At 43.1% G+C, this 18,197-nt stretch overlaps 1 protein-coding gene across 2 annotated transcripts; it reads right to left on the bottom strand.

Moving 5' to 3' along the window:
• Window positions 1-166: 166 nt before the first annotated feature.
• Window positions 167-16,636, bottom strand: jupa (junction plakoglobin a). 2 transcript variants are annotated; one of them, XM_029512283.1, is made up of 15 exons: window positions 16,540-16,636; window positions 7,002-7,054; window positions 6,478-6,645; window positions 6,120-6,373; window positions 5,081-5,319; window positions 4,425-4,626; window positions 3,932-4,076; window positions 3,652-3,755; window positions 3,226-3,564; window positions 2,644-2,796; window positions 2,430-2,549; window positions 2,180-2,330; window positions 1,144-1,265; window positions 975-1,014; window positions 167-293 (listed from the first exon to the last, which is right to left on the bottom strand). In XM_029512283.1, the coding sequence occupies exons 2-15, from the start codon at window positions 7,012-7,014 to the stop codon at window positions 169-171; spliced, it is 2,175 nt and encodes a 724-aa protein (XP_029368143.1). In that variant the 5' UTR covers window positions 7,015-7,054; window positions 16,540-16,636; the 3' UTR covers window positions 167-168. The 2 variants fall into 2 exon arrangements, with proteins under 2 accessions (XP_029368143.1, XP_029368152.1); XM_029512292.1 differs by lacking the exons at window positions 7,002-7,054; window positions 16,540-16,636 and adding an exon at window positions 7,506-7,521.
• Between the last annotated feature and the right edge of the window lie 1,561 nt (window positions 16,637-18,197).

Genomic DNA, 18,197 nt, shown 5'->3' on the forward strand with positions numbered 1-18,197 from the left:
GTCTTTCTGCAGGATCAGTCTCTGATGGGTATTCTGGTTATTTTACATTAGATTTACACGTAGTAAACATATTACAAATATTACATTAAATATGTATTTTACACTTTTCCTCTATTTTCACTCATTAGAGAACATATTCCAATTTGCGGCAAAAGCATGAACTAACCTTTAGAAAGGGTATTGTTGTCTGTCATAGGTTGCTGTGTACTCATCAGATATCATGTTTCCGTCCAGATTCTCTAAGGGCATATCACCTGGATATCCTCCATAGCCTTGGAAACCAGCGTCAAACTCTGCAAGAGATTAGCACATTTGTTTTTGTTGAGACTAGTTGCACGCAGGACGAACAGATCAAAGAACATCTAGCTTTCCTCATTCTCTTATTTGCGTCTGGTGTCTGGATAGTGGCAACAGCAGCGTCGAGACTCAACAAGCTAATGGAAATCATCAAGATTTTCCACATTTTATGCACATTTTTGGAACACTGTGATCACTGATCCCTTTCCTCTTCAAGACTTACTGTTCAGAGGAGACAGAAAATACTGATGCCTTAAAAGGAGAAAAGCCAAGAGGGAAAGAAGGGGAATTAAGAGAGAGATGCAAACACAGATATGGAAAAAAAAAAAAGTTAGATGAAAAGGTAGTTGTGCACTGAGAAAAAGAAAGACACAGATAAAGAAAAGGCAGAGACTGAAGTGAATGAGACAAGAATCCGACTGTAGTAAAATATGACATGATATGCATCTGGATCATCAAGTACAATGTGACTTTCGAAAAGGAACAAAAGGTGCAAGAGGCCAAATTTTGATGAAGATGCCAAAGTACAGGAGATTAGGAAAACATGAATCCATTTTCTCTGGCTACCAAATGGTGACGGAAAATAAACTGCGGCAGAATGCTAACCTGCGAACACATTCAACATTTTAACGCTTTGGTCGCTCCCCGTGCTGCACACTTCCGCCACAGTTACTCACCATCTGAATAGGGTGCCTCCATGGCGACGCTGTTGTGGGCCTGCAGGGAAGTCAAAAGAGGTCAGAGCTCAACACTTTTATATATTAAACTTATTAATTGTCTTTATCCCTTAAATCCAAATGTGTAACATCTTAACCTGACACACTGAAGGGAGTAGACCACACTCACCATCTCCCAGGCTGCAGGGTCGTTTTTGAACAGAGAATGTGTGAGCTCCACCGACACTCGCTTCTTGTAGTCTGAGGTCTTGTCCTCGGAGATGCGGAAGAGAACAGCAGCTGCGTATGTAGCTGTGGAAAAAAGAAACACGGCACATTCAGAGAAGTACAAACAAATATAAACCCTTTTGACAATATGTTATTATGTGGCGCTATTCAAAACCTAACATCCGGAACAATCAAGCTGAAACGCACTAAATACTTTTAGAAGAAGTGGATGTGAAAACAACAGCATTCTCAGTGCTGATGTGAGCGACATGTGTAGGCATAAATGGAGCTAAGCAAGATAAGCCAAGAGTGGGAAACTGAACGAAACACGCTGCAATAATGCCAAACAACTATCTGAAGTGCGATCTTTACTTAAAGAGTTAGAAGATCGACAATATTCTTATATCGGCACATGACACATGGAGCTGGAAGAAAAAAACCTCTTAATCACAATTATTTCTTGGTGAAGTCAAAGCTTTTTTTCCAATTCAGCTAAGCTAGCCAACAGCTGGCGGTGTTCCTCCAGCCAAACATGAGGGTGTTTGGCTGGCATATGGGAAAAATCAATTCACAATCGATTTTCTTTTCTAAGGCAACAGTAATATGAAGTAATAAAAAAGTCTAATTGTATTTACGTTGCTGCATGTGGATTTTCAAGTGATGACATCTTTCAGCTACTTAGATAAAACCATATTGGCTTTGAATGTTGTGATCAATATTTGAACATTTTAAAAAGTTCTTCTACCCATATACAACAGATAGATTCATGCTTTTTTTACGGTCATTTAAAAATAGGTCACCATATGTCGTTTTGATGGGTTTTCTAGTGAGGATGCATTATTTCACAAAATAGACAACGCCATTCCAACAGCAACTACCCGGAAACTGCACTTACAGTAAGTACAGCACTTGACTAAATTGACTGTTGCTTTTCACCTATGACTAAATGCTGCTTTACGGTAAAGCTAATCATTAACTGCATTATCTGTATGTCCTACCAATGCCCTCGTTGTTGGAGTGCAGCAGCTCCATCAGTGGAGCCGACGCTCCCTCACTGTCGATGACTTCAGCTGATTGTTTGTCCAGGGCCAGCTCACACAGGACGCCTGCAGCCACACGCTTCACATTGTCCACTGGTGAGTAGAGCAACTGAAGAGGAAGAGGAAGGGAATGCGTGAAAAAACCCACAAACAGACGGAAGTCAATGATCAAGACGAGGAAGTGGAAAAGTATACGCTCGTCTGTTACCTGCACAAACAGAGGAATGGTCTGCAGGTTGGCAATCTCTGCTCTGTTGATGGGATCTCTGGCGAGGATGTGCAGAGCTCCTGTACAGCCCTCAACAATCTCCTCCATCCTCACTCCATCCTGAAAACCAAGAAGAATCAAGATCAACACATGATTAATCCACAAGACCTCAAACACACAAAGGGACCAGAAGTGACACTGCCTGTGTGCGTACCTGGTATGTCTGCTGGGAGGATGAACCGTGTTTCTGGGCGTCCTGGTGGGCTTTGAGTAGCAGGTTGACGAGACGGGGGATTGCTCCTGCATCCCTGAGAGGGATCTGGTTGTCTGGGCACAGAGCCAGGTTACGGATCAGGCCAACCGCAGCCTTCAGGCAGGGAAGAGAATCAAAGATGAGATTGTGATACTGCTCATTGTTCTAAACAAGCCCGGCGAAGGGCTTCAAGTCTTGAAGTTGTGTTCTCATTGTGTTTAAATGTCATGTAATGTAGGTTTTTCCCTCCCTGAAGCCAAGTCATGTAAAACATACTGTGAATACTGTTGTATGCATGTCATGCTTGATCAGGCTGACTGTAATTTTGGCTCTCTGCTGTATTGACCATCCCCTTAGTCCATCTGTCTAGTATTCATCATAGGAAAACACATTAGCTCTTAATGCACAGTCCAATAACTTATGTCGCCCCAAATTACCAACATTCTGCCCTCTGTCCTACCAAGCATCCTGACAACACATTTGTGAATTTGGATAACATTTCTTCCCAATCTAGACTACCCCTCCGACCTTCTCTCCCCCTACCTTGATGACAGGCCAGTAGTAGGGTTGGTTGAGCAGCTTGACAATAGCAGGGATGCCGTAGTGTGTCCTCACAGCGTTCTGTGCCACCTCAGCCTGCTGGTGGCGTGAAGTCAGGTGGCGCAGAGCGCAAACGGCAGGCTCGGCCACATCCTCCTTTTCACCGGCACGCAATATGGCGTGGATCAGTGACTCTACACCATTGCTCTGGGTAACCAGAGTTTTATTGTGGGCGTTGTTGCATGTAAGGTTAGAGAGGATGCCAGTGGCACAGGTGAGCATGTTGATGTCATCGGAACTGAGCAGCTCCACCAGCACCTGCAGCAGGTTGTCCATACCTTCCTGGAAACAAGAAGAGGGCCACTTCAGAAAAAAATGCACGACCATGAGAAATAAACAGTGGAAGAGAAAGCAAATGTGAACACACACCTGCTTGGTGGCAGCATCGGAGAGGTTCCTGAGTGTCCACAGACAGTTCTGCTTCAGACGCTGGCTGGGGCCTGTGAGGTGTTTACCCAGAGCCTGCATCCCACCTGCAGAGGGGAGAGAAGTTAAGTCACTCAGCCCTCAGCAACTTCTCATAAACTGTGCTGTGAAGTGCTTGGAAAGCAGCCATTAGCCACAGCTCCCATAATGAAAAGCTGACACACCTGCATGACTGCCTTGTGCATACAGGTGTGCGCTGACACACAGGCAACATATTACATACCAGCCTCCACAATAGCAGGTTTGTTGCTGGGGCACACTGAGAGGACTTTGAGCACACGGCTTGTGGTCCAAAGCAGCTTCTCATAGTTGTAGTTTCTCATGATGTGAACCAGACCCTCGGGACCCCCATTGGCAAGGATGATAAGCTGCGAAGAAGAGGAGTGTGTGATGTGTGGGTATACTAAATTCAGATTACAGGAAATCAGCTTTTATTTTTTTCATCCGCTCGTCGTGAGGCAACTTGCACATCTCCAATCTTGACAAAGCCATTAACTGCCCAGGCAGATTAAAACCAGCGCTACTCAACAAATAACCACACCCACACCTGCTTCTCTGTCCCACCACCTAACCAACTCTGTTCACATGCCACACCCAAAACAAAACATGTGCACACAAGCAGAACATTTTCAACAGTCTTAACTTACAATACTTGGCTGTGCCAAGCGTTGGACTGTGTACTAACCCAGAAATCTCCCTGGCAGTTATACACACACCTTGCTCTCCTGGTTGCCATAGGACAGCAGCTGCAGGCAGTCCGTGGTGATGGCCAGGAACTTGGGGTTGCTCTTCTTCAGCAGGGGCACCATCCTCTGCAGACCGTCAGCCAGGCGCACAGCCATCTTCGCTCCCTCCTGATGCAGCAGCAGGTTGTGGAGTGTTGTGATGGCATAGAAGAGCACAGACTCCATGGGAGAACTGTGGGAGGGGACCAGGTGGGTGAAGAGTGTATTGTATTAAAAAGGTAACTTCCACCATTACATATGATTAAACAGATTTAGGGTGGTGACACTGAATTTAATCTTCAGATTTTTTTTTTTTGGTCTCTTTTAGACTAAATTTAGCCTCCTGAGATTTGTTTCATTAGAGGAAGTGATTCACTTCCTTTTCTGCTGTGGCTTTCCCCTGTTACGGCCATTTTTTCCTCAGCTGGACTCCATTGTAGCTGCACTGGGAAGTCCCTAAACATGACTTCACTCTGTGTTGTTTGAAATATTTCACCAAGGAAGAACCACGGTGACAGCAAAATGACTCTCTAACAGAGTCTTGTCTACTGCCACTTCCAGAGCTTTTGAACTAAGACGAGGACTGAGCTGTTATAAGTGACCAAATTTGCAATTTCCATCATCCAGTACTTGTTGTCCATCAGTACCTGAGCATACGGACTAAAGCAGGAATGCCTCCAGACTTGAAGATGGACAGCATGCCCTCTCTCTGGTGGGACAGGTTGTGCAGGATGCTGGCTGTGGCACGTGCCGTCTCCATGTCACTTGTGTTCTGCATGGCCCGCACCACTGCTGCCACCATCTGAGGAGACTGCATTAGGGCACGGCGTGATGCCTCTTTGCGTGTGAGCTGGTTGACAATTTGTGCTGCCTTGCTGACCACCACCTGATATGAGAGAGAGAGAGAGAGAGAGAGAGAGGAGGGGGGTCATTATTCCTGGTGGAGATAACAGTGACAGTTTAAAGCTATCTGTTCTTTTTAAATGGCCCTTGTGTTTTAGAGGGTGATAATACATTTCCATTTTAAATTAATCGAATTAAGTCTCATGCCCTCACAGTGCTATTTAAATTAATTTCATATTCATCAGTTAGAAATACATTGTTTTCACTACAAGAACATAGATCAAATATAAGCAGCAAATTTGACTTTTTAATTCCACCTGACACTTATTAAAGTAAATATGGTTGTTTGCTTTCTTGGAGATATTTTGATGAGAAGATCGACAGCTCTCACGTCTGTATGCTAAATATAAAGCTACAGCTAGCAGCTGGTTAGCTTAGTTTAAAGTCACTTCCCAACATCTTGCTGCAGATGTAGGTCCTACATATAACCCTGACAAAACCACATTTGGTTTTTCATTTCCGTTTTTGGACACATTTAACAGCTGAGGTACAAAGTTTGTTTTTTTTTTTTTTTTAGAGCAACAGATGAGCTGTTTCTCACTGTGTTCAGTCTCTGTTCTCAGTTTACTTTAGCATTTCATACTGCCTTCATATGTTGGTTGGAAACATGACTGTGAGCTTGCCTATTAGCAGAGGGCCTGAACAAAAAATGACCAAAATAATCTATACACACTCTTATGTACAAGACTCAGTGTGTAGGAGATAACGAGGCCATTCTTCTTTGTTCAGATGATCTGAAGTTAAGGCTTCTGTGCTCTGTCTGTATGTTCACTCGCTCATCACCTGGTCCTCATCGTTGAGCAGTTTGGTGAGCTCGGGCACGGCGCGTGTAGCCAGCTCAGCGTCATCCTGGTAATTGATCAGATGGATGATGGCGGTCTTGAGCATCTGGGACGGCTCAGCCAGCCGCTGGACGTTGGTCATCTGGGAAGGGTCTGTCTGAGTAGACAAGATAGCTGTTCCTTCCTCCAGCGTCTCTGGAAACATTGCAGCCCGCACCCTCTGGGCTCTGGTCAGGGTGTACTGGGCATCCACATCTGACAAGAAGTGAGATGTGTGATAGTGACGATGATGAAACAGGCCCAATGTCATCATGGCAAAATATTTACCACGCGTGTATTGAACAGTATTTAATGCCTACCAGGCTGTTCTGATGTGACAGTGGTTGTCACGGTGTAATGCTTTGAGGTGGTGAACTCGCCATCATCATCTCTGACTGTGGTGGCTCCAGACTGAATCCCAGAGTCTACGCCATACATTGTCCGCTGCCACTCTTCCACCTTCACCACACCATTATCAAACTCACCCACTACAAAGCACACAGAGAAAGCACATAAGAAGTCATTTATTAACAGGGTTTTAAGGGTTTTTATTATATGATAGCATTATAACTCCAATATCAATTTATTTTGTGTATTTAATTTCTACTACTCATAAAGCAGCACACTATTTATCATTTAAGGAAGTGTGGTTATTATAAAAAGAGTAAAACAATAGTTGGAAAAGGAAAGGTCATAATCAAAATATTCAGTTCCCCTTTAAAAGTCGTCATAGAAGGAGGTGATACAGATACGACCAACAGAGATATAATGAAAAATACAGACATATTTAAATAAGATTGGCAGAAAAAGAAAACAGGAAAAAGGGAACACTTGAATTACTTACTTTGCATTGCCATCTTTGCCTCCTGATATCAAAACAACAACGATGGAGCAAACCTGAAAAAAAAAAAAGAGCCAAAATCAGACTTTTAAAAACTTTGTCTGCCATAAATAACAAAATTGCACGTCACTACATATGTCCAAACTTTTCTGTGAATTAATAATACTTGTCAAGAAGGTCTCTGCTCTCTTGTCATTCGTTTTTACAGGCTACCCACATATAACAGCTCACATGATAATCCCCTTCCTCCGTTCCTCCTGCTGCACCGACCACCAGAGCACCCTGACCTTAAAATGACAACACAGAGAGGCAGCAGCAGCTCACAGGAGAGGGAAGGCAAAGTGAGCACAGAGACAGCTGTAAGTCAGGAATGTTAGCCTGCCCAAATGACCTTTCACCCTGGGCTTCCACCCATATAGCTGTGGGAGCAGCCTACTGCTGACGCATGGCAATCAGGAACTTGTTTGGCAGGTTTTGAGTCCCATGAGTGAGTGTGGACTTGTTTACTGCTCGCAGTGAGCATACACACAAGCCTCAGCCTCTAAAACAACCATAATGAATGATTGCATTATTTAAAAAAAAAAAAAAAATCCCTACACTTCCTGCCTTCTGGGACTCCTTAAATAGGTCTCTTGTAATCTGACTTCATCCGGCATGTTGTCATGTTTTTTGCCCAAGATTCCATCACCTGCACAATACTTGTCAGCTCTTTCCTCTTGTTACATTTACTCAAATAATGAAATCCTCACAAAGACGATTTACTGTATCTCTACATAAAAAAAACAACATATGTCAATTGTGTGTGTATATATATATATATAAATATATAATTATTTTATTTTTTCCTTTGAAGCCCTTAATTTTCTAAAAATGAAAATAAAGACCAGACACGAAAAACAGATTGTCCTTAGATGAGTAAACACTGGGCCCAAGATAACATCTCTCTGACAGAACATGCATGCATGTTTTTTTGCCTCTACATTTTCTAATTTTTGTATCATCTGTCCACCACCAAAAACCTCATCACAGAAACATCTGCATTCATTATCGCTGCTTGCCACTGCATGTGACATATACTACAAAGACCCCACTGTGGCTGCCTTTTTGCAGATGTTTGACAGGATTTAGCTTGGCATATTTCTGGGGTGCATTGTGCTTTCTTGTGTGCACATGTAGAAGAGTGTGTTTTTGCATTTCTGCAGGCGCTGCAGATGTACTGGAAGTACCATGGGGCTCTACACACAGCAGAGTCACCAAACAAAGGCTTCAACTGGCAAACAAAAGAAAATATTTCCCTCCCTGAAGTTCTTCTGTGTGACAGTGGATTATAGATTACAAAGGGATTCTACACAATGAATTTTACTTATCGTATGTCTTTACTACTAAGAAAACAGGTTGGGGCTAAAATACAGGACATCAAGCAGCTGTGGCACAGTATTAGCAAGAAACATTTAAAATGCCAATTTAAACTGCACTTACATTACACTCAAACAACATATTCACAGTTGCACAACTTCACATTGTAACGAGAGCTGATCAGTGGGTCGGAGGAAAAGGAATTTGTGCAAAGATGAACTGCTGTCTGCCTGCTTTACACTCATGATGTATTGGTACAAGCACCACTCCCTCATCTTTTTGCTTTGTGGCTTTGCATAAGGATGTGTCGTGTTGTGTTTCATTCCCTGAGCTGGCCCAGCCCACTTCTCTCTTCTTCCCCCAGGCATCATACCAAGTGTGTGTTTGTGCACATCAGTGTAGCTCCTGCAAGAGCCTGTTTCTCATTAGAATTTGTATAAAGAAGAAACTGTGACACGAGTGTGTTGCACACCACATGTTCATAATCAGTCAGTGTCTATTCTGTATGTGGCACTTTGATGGACTAGTCCCCACATGTTTTTCCCCCTCAGCCTGCATCTGTCACCAACTGTAGACATGCAGACACTTAAAAAACATTCACCTGAACCTGACGTTCTTGTACGGTCCCAACATGTTCCTTTATCACAGTGAGCAGCGTCTCAGTGATTTTCAGCTGTTGTCTGTCTGGCAAGAGATCCAGCAGGACCAGGCCACAGAGGACTGTCTGTGCTTGCAGCTAGATGCAATCTTACAGATGATAAAATGACTCATCATGCCACAGGCACAAAGTATGCCTGCAATGGAACAACGTGTGTCCCTACCTTTCTAAGTTAAGGTGTGGCTTCTATTCAAACAGCACCATGAGTGCTCATCTGTCAAGATAGTCAGCAACTAATAGCTGTCCAGCTTTTGATTTATGCTACAATTGGTATAAATTGACAAAGACAAAATGTCTGTATTCCAAATGGATTGAAGAAAAACTAAAAACATTTTATTGATCTGCTGACATAAACACACTGATTCAAAACAGAGCCCACATGAGCTTTTGTTGTAAGCAGAAATACAGCAGACAAAGTGTCCACACAGAACTTTCCTGTGCTCAGTAAATCAGGGACAGTGTTTGTGTAGTCTTTGTTTTCCTGGGCGAGGCAACGGGTTCAGAAATGCTGCGACACGCCCCGCATATCACCAAGGTAACTGAAACTGCTCTCAAACACCGTACCGTGGGGGTTTTATCGGCTGACCCATCTGAAGACTGAGGCCATGCCTACTTATTTGGTAAGTGTTGATCTCTCTTGGGTTCTCTCTCCACAACCCCCTGCCCCCAATCCTCACCAACACTGCCCGTTAGTACTGTGGGCCCAGCAAGGAGAGACAATCTTTTGTCTGTCTCTCTTATCAAGTTTTAACTCGAGATAAACACAAACGCAATCCACCACTCCACGCCCCCCCCCCCCCACAACCAAAAACAAAACAAAACAAAACAAAAAACAAACAAAAAAAAAAAAACAAATAAAAAGAAAACATTTTGTGTATTATAGTAAAACTGAGCATTGAAGGCAAAATAATATCTGTCTGTAGTACTGACAATAATGTATTGACTGTGTCGGGTGTTTGTGACTGAACTTTGTTCACTCCCAGTTAATAAGTAACGCCTCCTTTCACTCTTGCTGCACCTTGCTTTCCCACTGTCACTGCCACCTCCCCCATGCGCAGTAATAAGAAGCGACACTTTTCATAAGAGAGAAAAGAAAAAAAAAAACGAAAACAAAAAAACAACACCCCTCCTCGCACGCCCATCATCTCCCACCATGTTGTTGAGCAACAGCCTCTGTGGATGACTTCAGTGAAAAAAGAAAAAAAGAGACCCTGCACAGTAAAACCAGGAATGCAAATCTGTGAGAGCTGCCAGCGAGGAGCTGCAACAGAAAGGCAGCGATGGTACTGCTGAAACGCCAGTGTCACATTCCTCACTAAAGTAGCATATTCAATCTGTCCTGCGTCTGACTGTAAATCTACGTACGCAGTTTCGCTCTTCTAACACGCATCTTCTCCCAAATTACAACAGGGTCTGACTCATGAATTGGTGATACCAAGAAATTTAGAGGACATGGCTAATGTGACAACAGATGAGTAATTCTGACTGTGAGAACAGGTTACTGTCCTGCCTCACCCCCACCCCCCACCAGGCCTGACAGACAGGGAGTGTCTGACAACGCTGACAGGGTTAGGGTTAGGGTGTGGCAGCAGACTTCGTGGATGTATGAGTGAAGTGGGCGAGGCTGAAAACACCTTATCGCTGGAGGGCCTATACAGGAAATCTGTAGATGTGCCATTTCACTTAATTCTACAGTTTCTCCTCCTTAGTTGTGTAGTTGAAAGTAAGACAGACTTTGACTTTGCTGGCCTGAGCTCTCCTTTGTATCCCAGCAGGAGTGAATCAGGTCAGAGAAGAGGCCCGGAGGGCTGGAGATGGACTCTGGTCTGGTCTCCTCACAGTGAAATGTTAGAGGTAATTTCTTATTCAGCCTCATTCCTGTTCGGCACAAGGGGTGAATAATATGTGGGTTTACTGTTTGTCCTAGTTGACATTTAAACTCTCACTTGAGATGACTGAACTTGCAGAATTGATAGTAACTAAAGAAATAGTTTGATTGCCAGGAGCTAACTGTCAATCTGCAGCAGATCAGCTTTGTACAAACACTACAACCTGGCTTAGCCCAAAAAGCACATGCCAAACAGTACATCACTTAAACTCTTAGACAATAAGAACATGCTGTTTTTCTCAATAAGCTAAACACTAAACTGAGCCAGCTGGCTTCTAACTATAACATATTTATTGACACCAACATGATTAGTACCAATCTTGGTTATCAAACTATCAACAAGGAAGCAAACAGACATCTTTCCTGTGATTTCTAACAGGCTTGCTTATGTCATGTTTATGTTGACATGCAGATAAAGCAGATTATGTTGCCAGAAATCTGTAAAGCTTCCCGCCCCATCTGCACAGACCCAGATCAACTCCTTGACATATATGCCAGCCCAACACACATGTACTCCCTGTCACATGAATGTCCCCTGACATGCAACCCACACCCTCTTACTATAAACTGTTTGCCAGATGACTTTAACACAACGCCATGCACTTCCACAGCCCACTCCTCCTGACACAGTAAATGGCCAGTGAAGCCATCTGACCCTCCATAGAAAACGGGCTGCTGTTGATACTGTGTTGTCTGCATCTTTTCCCCAGAGTTGGAAATCAGCTATACAACTGGGATCCGACTTAACACACCTACCAAATTTCCTTCGTCCCCAAACCAACGTCCTTAAATCCCTACTTAGCCCAACAATAGCTGTCATAGCAATTTAATGGAGGGAACGGAGGCTAATGGGATAGCTGTTTGTTATTAATCAATAAGGGAGGATGTGAAGTGGTGCACAGCTAATGCATTTATTGTGGTAGGGGACAGGAAGTTGTGGTCAACATTATCTGACTCACCAACACTGCTGGGCAGTCTGGTCAGACAGAGGATGTTTATTAAGGGAACTTGTACTTTTGCAACTTTGTCACGCCAGTTTTGCATATGCATTGTGTTGGAAAACTACTGTACTCTGTGTCACGGCATGTGTTAAGTTGAGAAAGTCAACTTTTTCTAAAAGGAGTAACTCAGAGAGAGACAGATAGTGAGGGAGAGCATTTGTCAATTGACTGTAACAGGCAGTTGATAAAATCCAGACCGTGGCTGTGCAGCCGGGCCAAGAGCCCGGAGAGAAGAACAGACAATGAGATACTGCTTGTGTAATACAAGTTTGAGTTTGTCTAAATGTGGCAGATGCAGCACAGCGTGCTCCACTTCCTTGTCTGATCTGGAAACATTGCCAGCACAGTCACAGTCTTATCCAATGAGTAGAATAATTATCCAACGGAATGGATAATGGTCAGTTGATTCATGGCAGCCACTTAAATGAGTTGAATTGGGCCTGTGGTTGCAGCACGGTGGCTGAAAACTGGCGTGTAGTTGTTGACTCCCTGTGGGATCTTGCTGTGAATCAAAGGAAATGTGAGCTGTCTCAGAGGAGGCGGATGAGTGCAGAGAAGGATCAAGTTACACAAAGCTGATAAAGTAGGAGTGAATGAGTAAAAAAGGGTGTAACTCATGTAGCAATAAAGGGCAGAGCAATAAAGTACATCGAAACAAAGTTCACTACAGTGTCCCATCATGAATCAGATAGAGTGGCTGGAACCGGAGTATATTCTATATCAGTAAAACAATAAATCTTAAAAGATGTGGAAATCAAATGACTGAATCCAGAACTTGAACATCTCTTTCAGGGTATTTTTGTTTTGGGTGTAGCTCATGTCTTCATGGCTGTGATTCTTTCTTTGGATCTATGGTAAGGAGGAAATACCCCCATCAATGTTGTTTGGTCGATTTAGGAAGGAAGAGGATGAACTAAGTCTCTGATGCAGCACAGAGAGTCTCTGTATTACTTTGTTTGGGGCAGAGAGGGAAAGAGTGGCCACATTGTCCCTCTGACTACTATCAGAGTGAAAAGGAAAGCGAGTCTCAAGTGTCCCCACTGGTTACCACCGAAAAGGCTGAAGCACATCAAGATTGCTTTGTGTGTTCACGGGCCAAGTTTGAGGGCCAAAACTGCATCCAAAGCCCTGTTTAAAAGCCTAACCAGAGCGGGGGTTTTTTTTTTTTCATTTTGAACCGCCACTGCTATGCATCAGTGTGCGACTGAGCACTGAGGCAATGTGACAGATGATTAATTTTTCAGGAAGATTAGAGGCAGGAGGGAGTGGGAGGAGGGTGCTTTAGAGAGCAGGGAACAGGTCTAAAGGGACCCTGAAGAATAGAGCAAAATCAGCTGTCAAGTTCAAGTTTGTTCTTCTGCATGCAAACTACACCCCCCCCCCCAAAAAAAAAATAAAAAAAAAATTAATATAAAATGAACCAGCATTATTACAATTTGAGTGACAACAATGTACCATGCTAATGTCAGATGCAAATCTCCAAAATATGAACTTTTAAAGAACAAAGAAGAAATGTAAAAGGAGGAACAATGCCCTTTGTCTCAAACACCCATGCATGTCTCAGTTTATCCACTGCTTTGTAAAGTAAAGCACAGCTTTCTAAACTCACGAGAGCATGGCATCCTTCAAAAGCAGTAAAACACAAAAAACACTCAATTTCTCCCTCAATGATTAATTTATTCAGTTAACTTTTCTTGTGTGGTGTTGGCTTTCTTCAAGTTGCACCATCTAACAAGTGAAGCTTCCTGGGTGATTTGCTTGCAGTTTCAACCACACCCTTGCTGTCCTCACTTTCCTCAATTTCTCATGGATGTGTAATTAGGGGACAGGGAGGAGGAGGAGAAAAACAGATACCACAGGGCTCATCAGAGTCACTGTTGAGAATTTAGGCTCAGCCAAATCATCCAAATGTGAAAACATTGTATTCTGAGTCAGTGCTGGAATCTAGTTTTCTCTATTCCTGCTTGGATGCATCATCTGTGATAAAAATATATACTGCAGAATGTATTCATGATGAAAAGAGTCAGATTCAGCTATTTTCAGTTGACGGTTATTAAAGAAACCGACTCGAAACAGCCAACATGGCAGACGTTCATACACTTTTTAAAGTGTGAATGATGATGATGGACATTTTCTTGCCCTTGTTTGATCTGACAAGAAAACTGTTGAAGGTAAATTATTAATTACAGTGACTGTCATGGGTACTGTTCGGCTGGGCAGTGTCAGCTTTACTTGCTCAGTATTACACCAGAGAACTCTGCTGCAAGCGCCTAACTATGTTTTGTTAGCATCAGCAAAAAATTTTGTGGATGAATGGATGTTTTCCGACATTGCAGCCAATGATTTCATTACCGTATTAATCTTAAACAAAGACATTGAAAATTCTTTGAAAAGGATAGAATTAAACTCTTTACTGGATATCTAATATTTAGCTGTGCTCGGCTGCTTTACTTCTCTCAGATTAAACATTAAAGTAAACGAATAACTAATTTTTTGCTGACGACGGTCACTTTGTAAGACTTCAGTAATAAACCCAACAAAGATAATGATGCTGCTACTCAGTCTTCACAGTGACTTCAACCACAAAGGTTTCTACCACTACTGATGGGAAATTTAATCTCTCTGCGGCCCTTTCTCCATGGGAACAGTAAAACACAGAAGAAGAGTGATATGCAAACACAGAGTAGGTCATGCAGCCTGTGCACTGAGTGGCCGTAACTGAGCCCTTGGAAGTATTCAGTCAGGCACCACTGGAGCGAGACAGAGGCTAGGTAAATGGTGCATCCAGGGGAGAAAGAAATACTTCCAGTCACACAAAGAGGTTCAGATATTTGCCATACAGTAATCCCCTTTGGAAAGTGTAGACCTATTTATAAACTGAAGGATCTCCTGGCCTCTTGCTCTGCTAATGTAGGACAGTATCAGGGAATTAAGCAGGAGGGGGGGTGGATTATCACTGTGCTACCACAGCTGTAGCTGCAAAATCTACAGTAAGTCACCCTCCTCCCCCCATTGCTGTCCCACCACCTATTCAACATTTTCCCTGAGGGCCAAACAAGAACAGAATTCCAGTCAGCGTTCTGTGTGCTGTTGGACTACTTGATGACACGGAGCAAGCTCAGTGAGGCCTGTCTGGCGGTAAATATCGGCACTCTGTTGTGTTCGACCTGACACACATTCACCAAGCTCAGCTAGACCCATTGGTCTAGGAACAAGTTGGATGCCACAGACTTGCTTGGCACTGTTTTCCCTTTGTGATGGGGTAACTTGCTGATCATTCAATAAGAGAACAATAGGGATTGTGATTTGGTGTTTAGTGAATTAAAGGCTTAGTATTAAAGAAAAGTTGTTATGCGACCCACGGCAAATTTGATTTTAACAGACACTGTTAAAAAAAGACACTGCAAATGACTTAACCACATACGGAAAAAAAATGGATAAAAAAAAAAAACTAAAAACTAAACAAAACTAATTTCAGAGAATTTTACTCGTGAAATCAAATGAGTGACATTTGTTCACGAAGCAGGATTGGCTGTTCCGTAACATCCAGAGCACCTTAAAGGTATTGACATCATGGAAGATTTGGCAACACCTGGAGCCATCACTCTTGGTGTCAACAGCAGAGAGGGAGTGGACGGCTGCTATAGAAATCCCAACAAAATTTGAGGGCTATGATTCATGATTTACTGTCATACATGACTGCATAAAAAAAGGGGGGGATTTTATTCACAATCAGCTCATTGTATAATTACAGATGTCTGCGCTCCAACATTTAAACTGAGGGTGACCATTTTTTTTTTCCATGATCAAATACAGTGCTAATCATGTTTCTGGTCACATCTTCAAATACATTCAGGTTTTTGTTCGTGAGGACTGAAAACAACAACACATATTGCAGAGTTTTGTTTTTTTTTTGTTTTTTTTTACTAAGTAAATGACACTCAATCAATCATCCAATTAGTATTTGGTTGAGTTCCCATCAATCCACTGATGACTTTAGTGTATGTTGGACTTTTAGCTGGAACAATATCGCTTCGTCCTCGTCTTGTCAACACGGTTATTAAATCGCGATGGTGGCTTTATTGCCGATATAAGTGTTGTAACCTCCAAAGATACTGCCACTATCAGTTAAATGCACGCCAATGGCCACCTGCCCCCTCCCGCGCACGGACGCGCACGCGCTCGCAAACTTGGACCCCAGCTAACGACGGCGTGACGCCTTATTGACAAGTGACGTCAAGTTGGTCGATCGATACCGAGGCCACACGTCGGTATCGGCCGTCCGCCGACACGGAGGCCAAAATCAGGCGGCCCGGAGGGGAAAAGTGAACTTCTGGACGCCGGAGAGCTCGAGCGGTGACCCGGTCCGAGGCATGCGGAAACGAACTTCAGTGTTCACGGCCGGGTGTACGAGCAGGTGAAGCAAAAAAAGGCAAAGCATGTTCCTCTGGGACAAAAGCACTTTTTATAGTAAGAAGGAGATATCCGAAACTCCCCCCCCCCTCCTCACACACACACACACACACACACACTCCAAAAAAAAAAAAAGAATCCACCCCACAAAACAACACCAACAAGTGACAGACAAAAACACAAGCGGCTGGGTCAAACCTGTGACTCGCAGTGTGGAGGTCTTACCTGTGGAAACGGAGACGGTCCCGGGTCGGTCCTCTGCGTCCTCTGTGCGTCTCCGCCGCTGGCCCTCCGTCCTCTGAACAAAAAAAGGAGTAAAAAAGGAGCGTCACCTCGGCCTCCAGACTCCGCCTTCCTCATCCCGACCCCACCCTGCCACAGCTCCGCGGCCACGGGAGCCGAACATTGTTTTATTGACGGCAGATACGGCCCCTAAAATAAACTGCAAATGAAATTTACCACCAAATCCTGCATGAAGCGCTTTCACATGTTACAGCGGATTTTTAGGGAATCATCGCAGCAAAACTTTCAACGACGGTGCCATGGATTCATCTAGTGTTAAAGGCTAAAACAATATATATATATATATATATATAAAAAACAAAAACACAAAAACAACAGTTTATTTCATATCTGTTATCACACATTGTAAGAACAGGTTTTATATTTCCACACAAAGCATGATAATTAACCATACACATCGCCCATGTAGGTAAAGAAGACGTTCCACACAGCTGGATTATAACATTAAAGTAGCCCACAAAGACACAGATCAAAGAAGAATACGGTAGAAAACAACATTTAATTGTAAATATCACAATAAGCTCTTCTTGGCTCGGACAGGCTGATGCTGAGATGGTTTCACTGTCCCGGCCCAACACTCATGTCGTGCACCTGAGTGGGGAGCGGCCAACAGCACCAAACCAGACCAGTCGGTGAGTCACCACCACCGGGAAACAACAAGCTGTCAGAGGGACCACATGACCGTCTGAGAGCTCACACAACACATTATATGTGTTTATGACGCGAGATAGATTCATTACATGTGTTTGGTGCTGTGTTCACGTTTCTTCCTCGATTATTTAGCGCCTCAAGGGGTGGAGGCAGAGAGAGAGAGAGAGCAAGCAATGATAAGACGATAGATAGATGGACAGATGCTTCTTTTAGTATACAGGCATGGTTAGTCTATGTGATATTTAAAGTTGCATGACATCACATCACACTTGGTTTCCTTGAAATGAATTGTGAAATCAGCCAAATTCACCAAAATATGCTCCCTAGTGGATTGGAAGTGAAGCGAGTGATTACTTGCAGGGACAATCAAAAATGCAAACCTGTAGCTTTTCAGAAAAATATAAAAAAAAAAATACAAGAATCTAAGTTTATTCTAATTCTTGTTTTCTCGGACCAACATGTCAGGATTCAAAGATATTCTTCTTGACTTAAGTGCTTCAGTTGAAGGCAATAAAAAAAGAAAACAGGAAGTCCACAACCTACACAGACATATTCCCCTCACAGTGGTCAACATTCAGTAATAATTCTTACGTTACGCATTTTGACGTGCTTGCTAAGAGAAAGAGACCCGTTTATTAACGTAGATGAATTAATTTTGGTCACTAGACCAACTGATTTATGAAATAATCTCAGGTTGATATGTAAATAATTACAGAGATTTAAAAGCATTTACTGGTACTCTTAGACGTCAGAGGATTTATCTAGATGGTTCAGAAATGTATCATACTGGAGGCTAAGCTTATGAATAAGAGCGGAACAACGGTCTATTTGTCTTCCCTGTGCAGAAGACAGACAGACCTTGGTGTGATGTGAGTGACTGAAAACTGCCACACTGATGAAGGCGCGCTTTTGTTTTTCACGTTGCCATT

Source organism: Echeneis naucrates, chromosome 1, assembly GCF_900963305.1.
Source record: "Echeneis naucrates chromosome 1, fEcheNa1.1, whole genome shotgun sequence".
NCBI lineage: Eukaryota > Metazoa > Chordata > Actinopteri > Carangiformes > Echeneidae > Echeneis > Echeneis naucrates.

What these genes read in the sequence shown, in the direction of transcription:
- jupa (XM_029512292.1), bottom strand. An exon ending in GCTTTAGTCCGTATGCTCAG is followed by an intron (nt 4,627 to 5,080) that starts GTACTGATGGAC and finishes CCCCTCCCACAG; the next exon opens with TTCTCCCATGGAGTCTGTGC. An exon ending in ACCTGCTATTGTGGAGGCTG is followed by an intron (nt 3,756 to 3,931) that starts GTATGTAATATG and finishes TCCCCTCTGCAG; the next exon opens with GTGGGATGCAGGCTCTGGGT.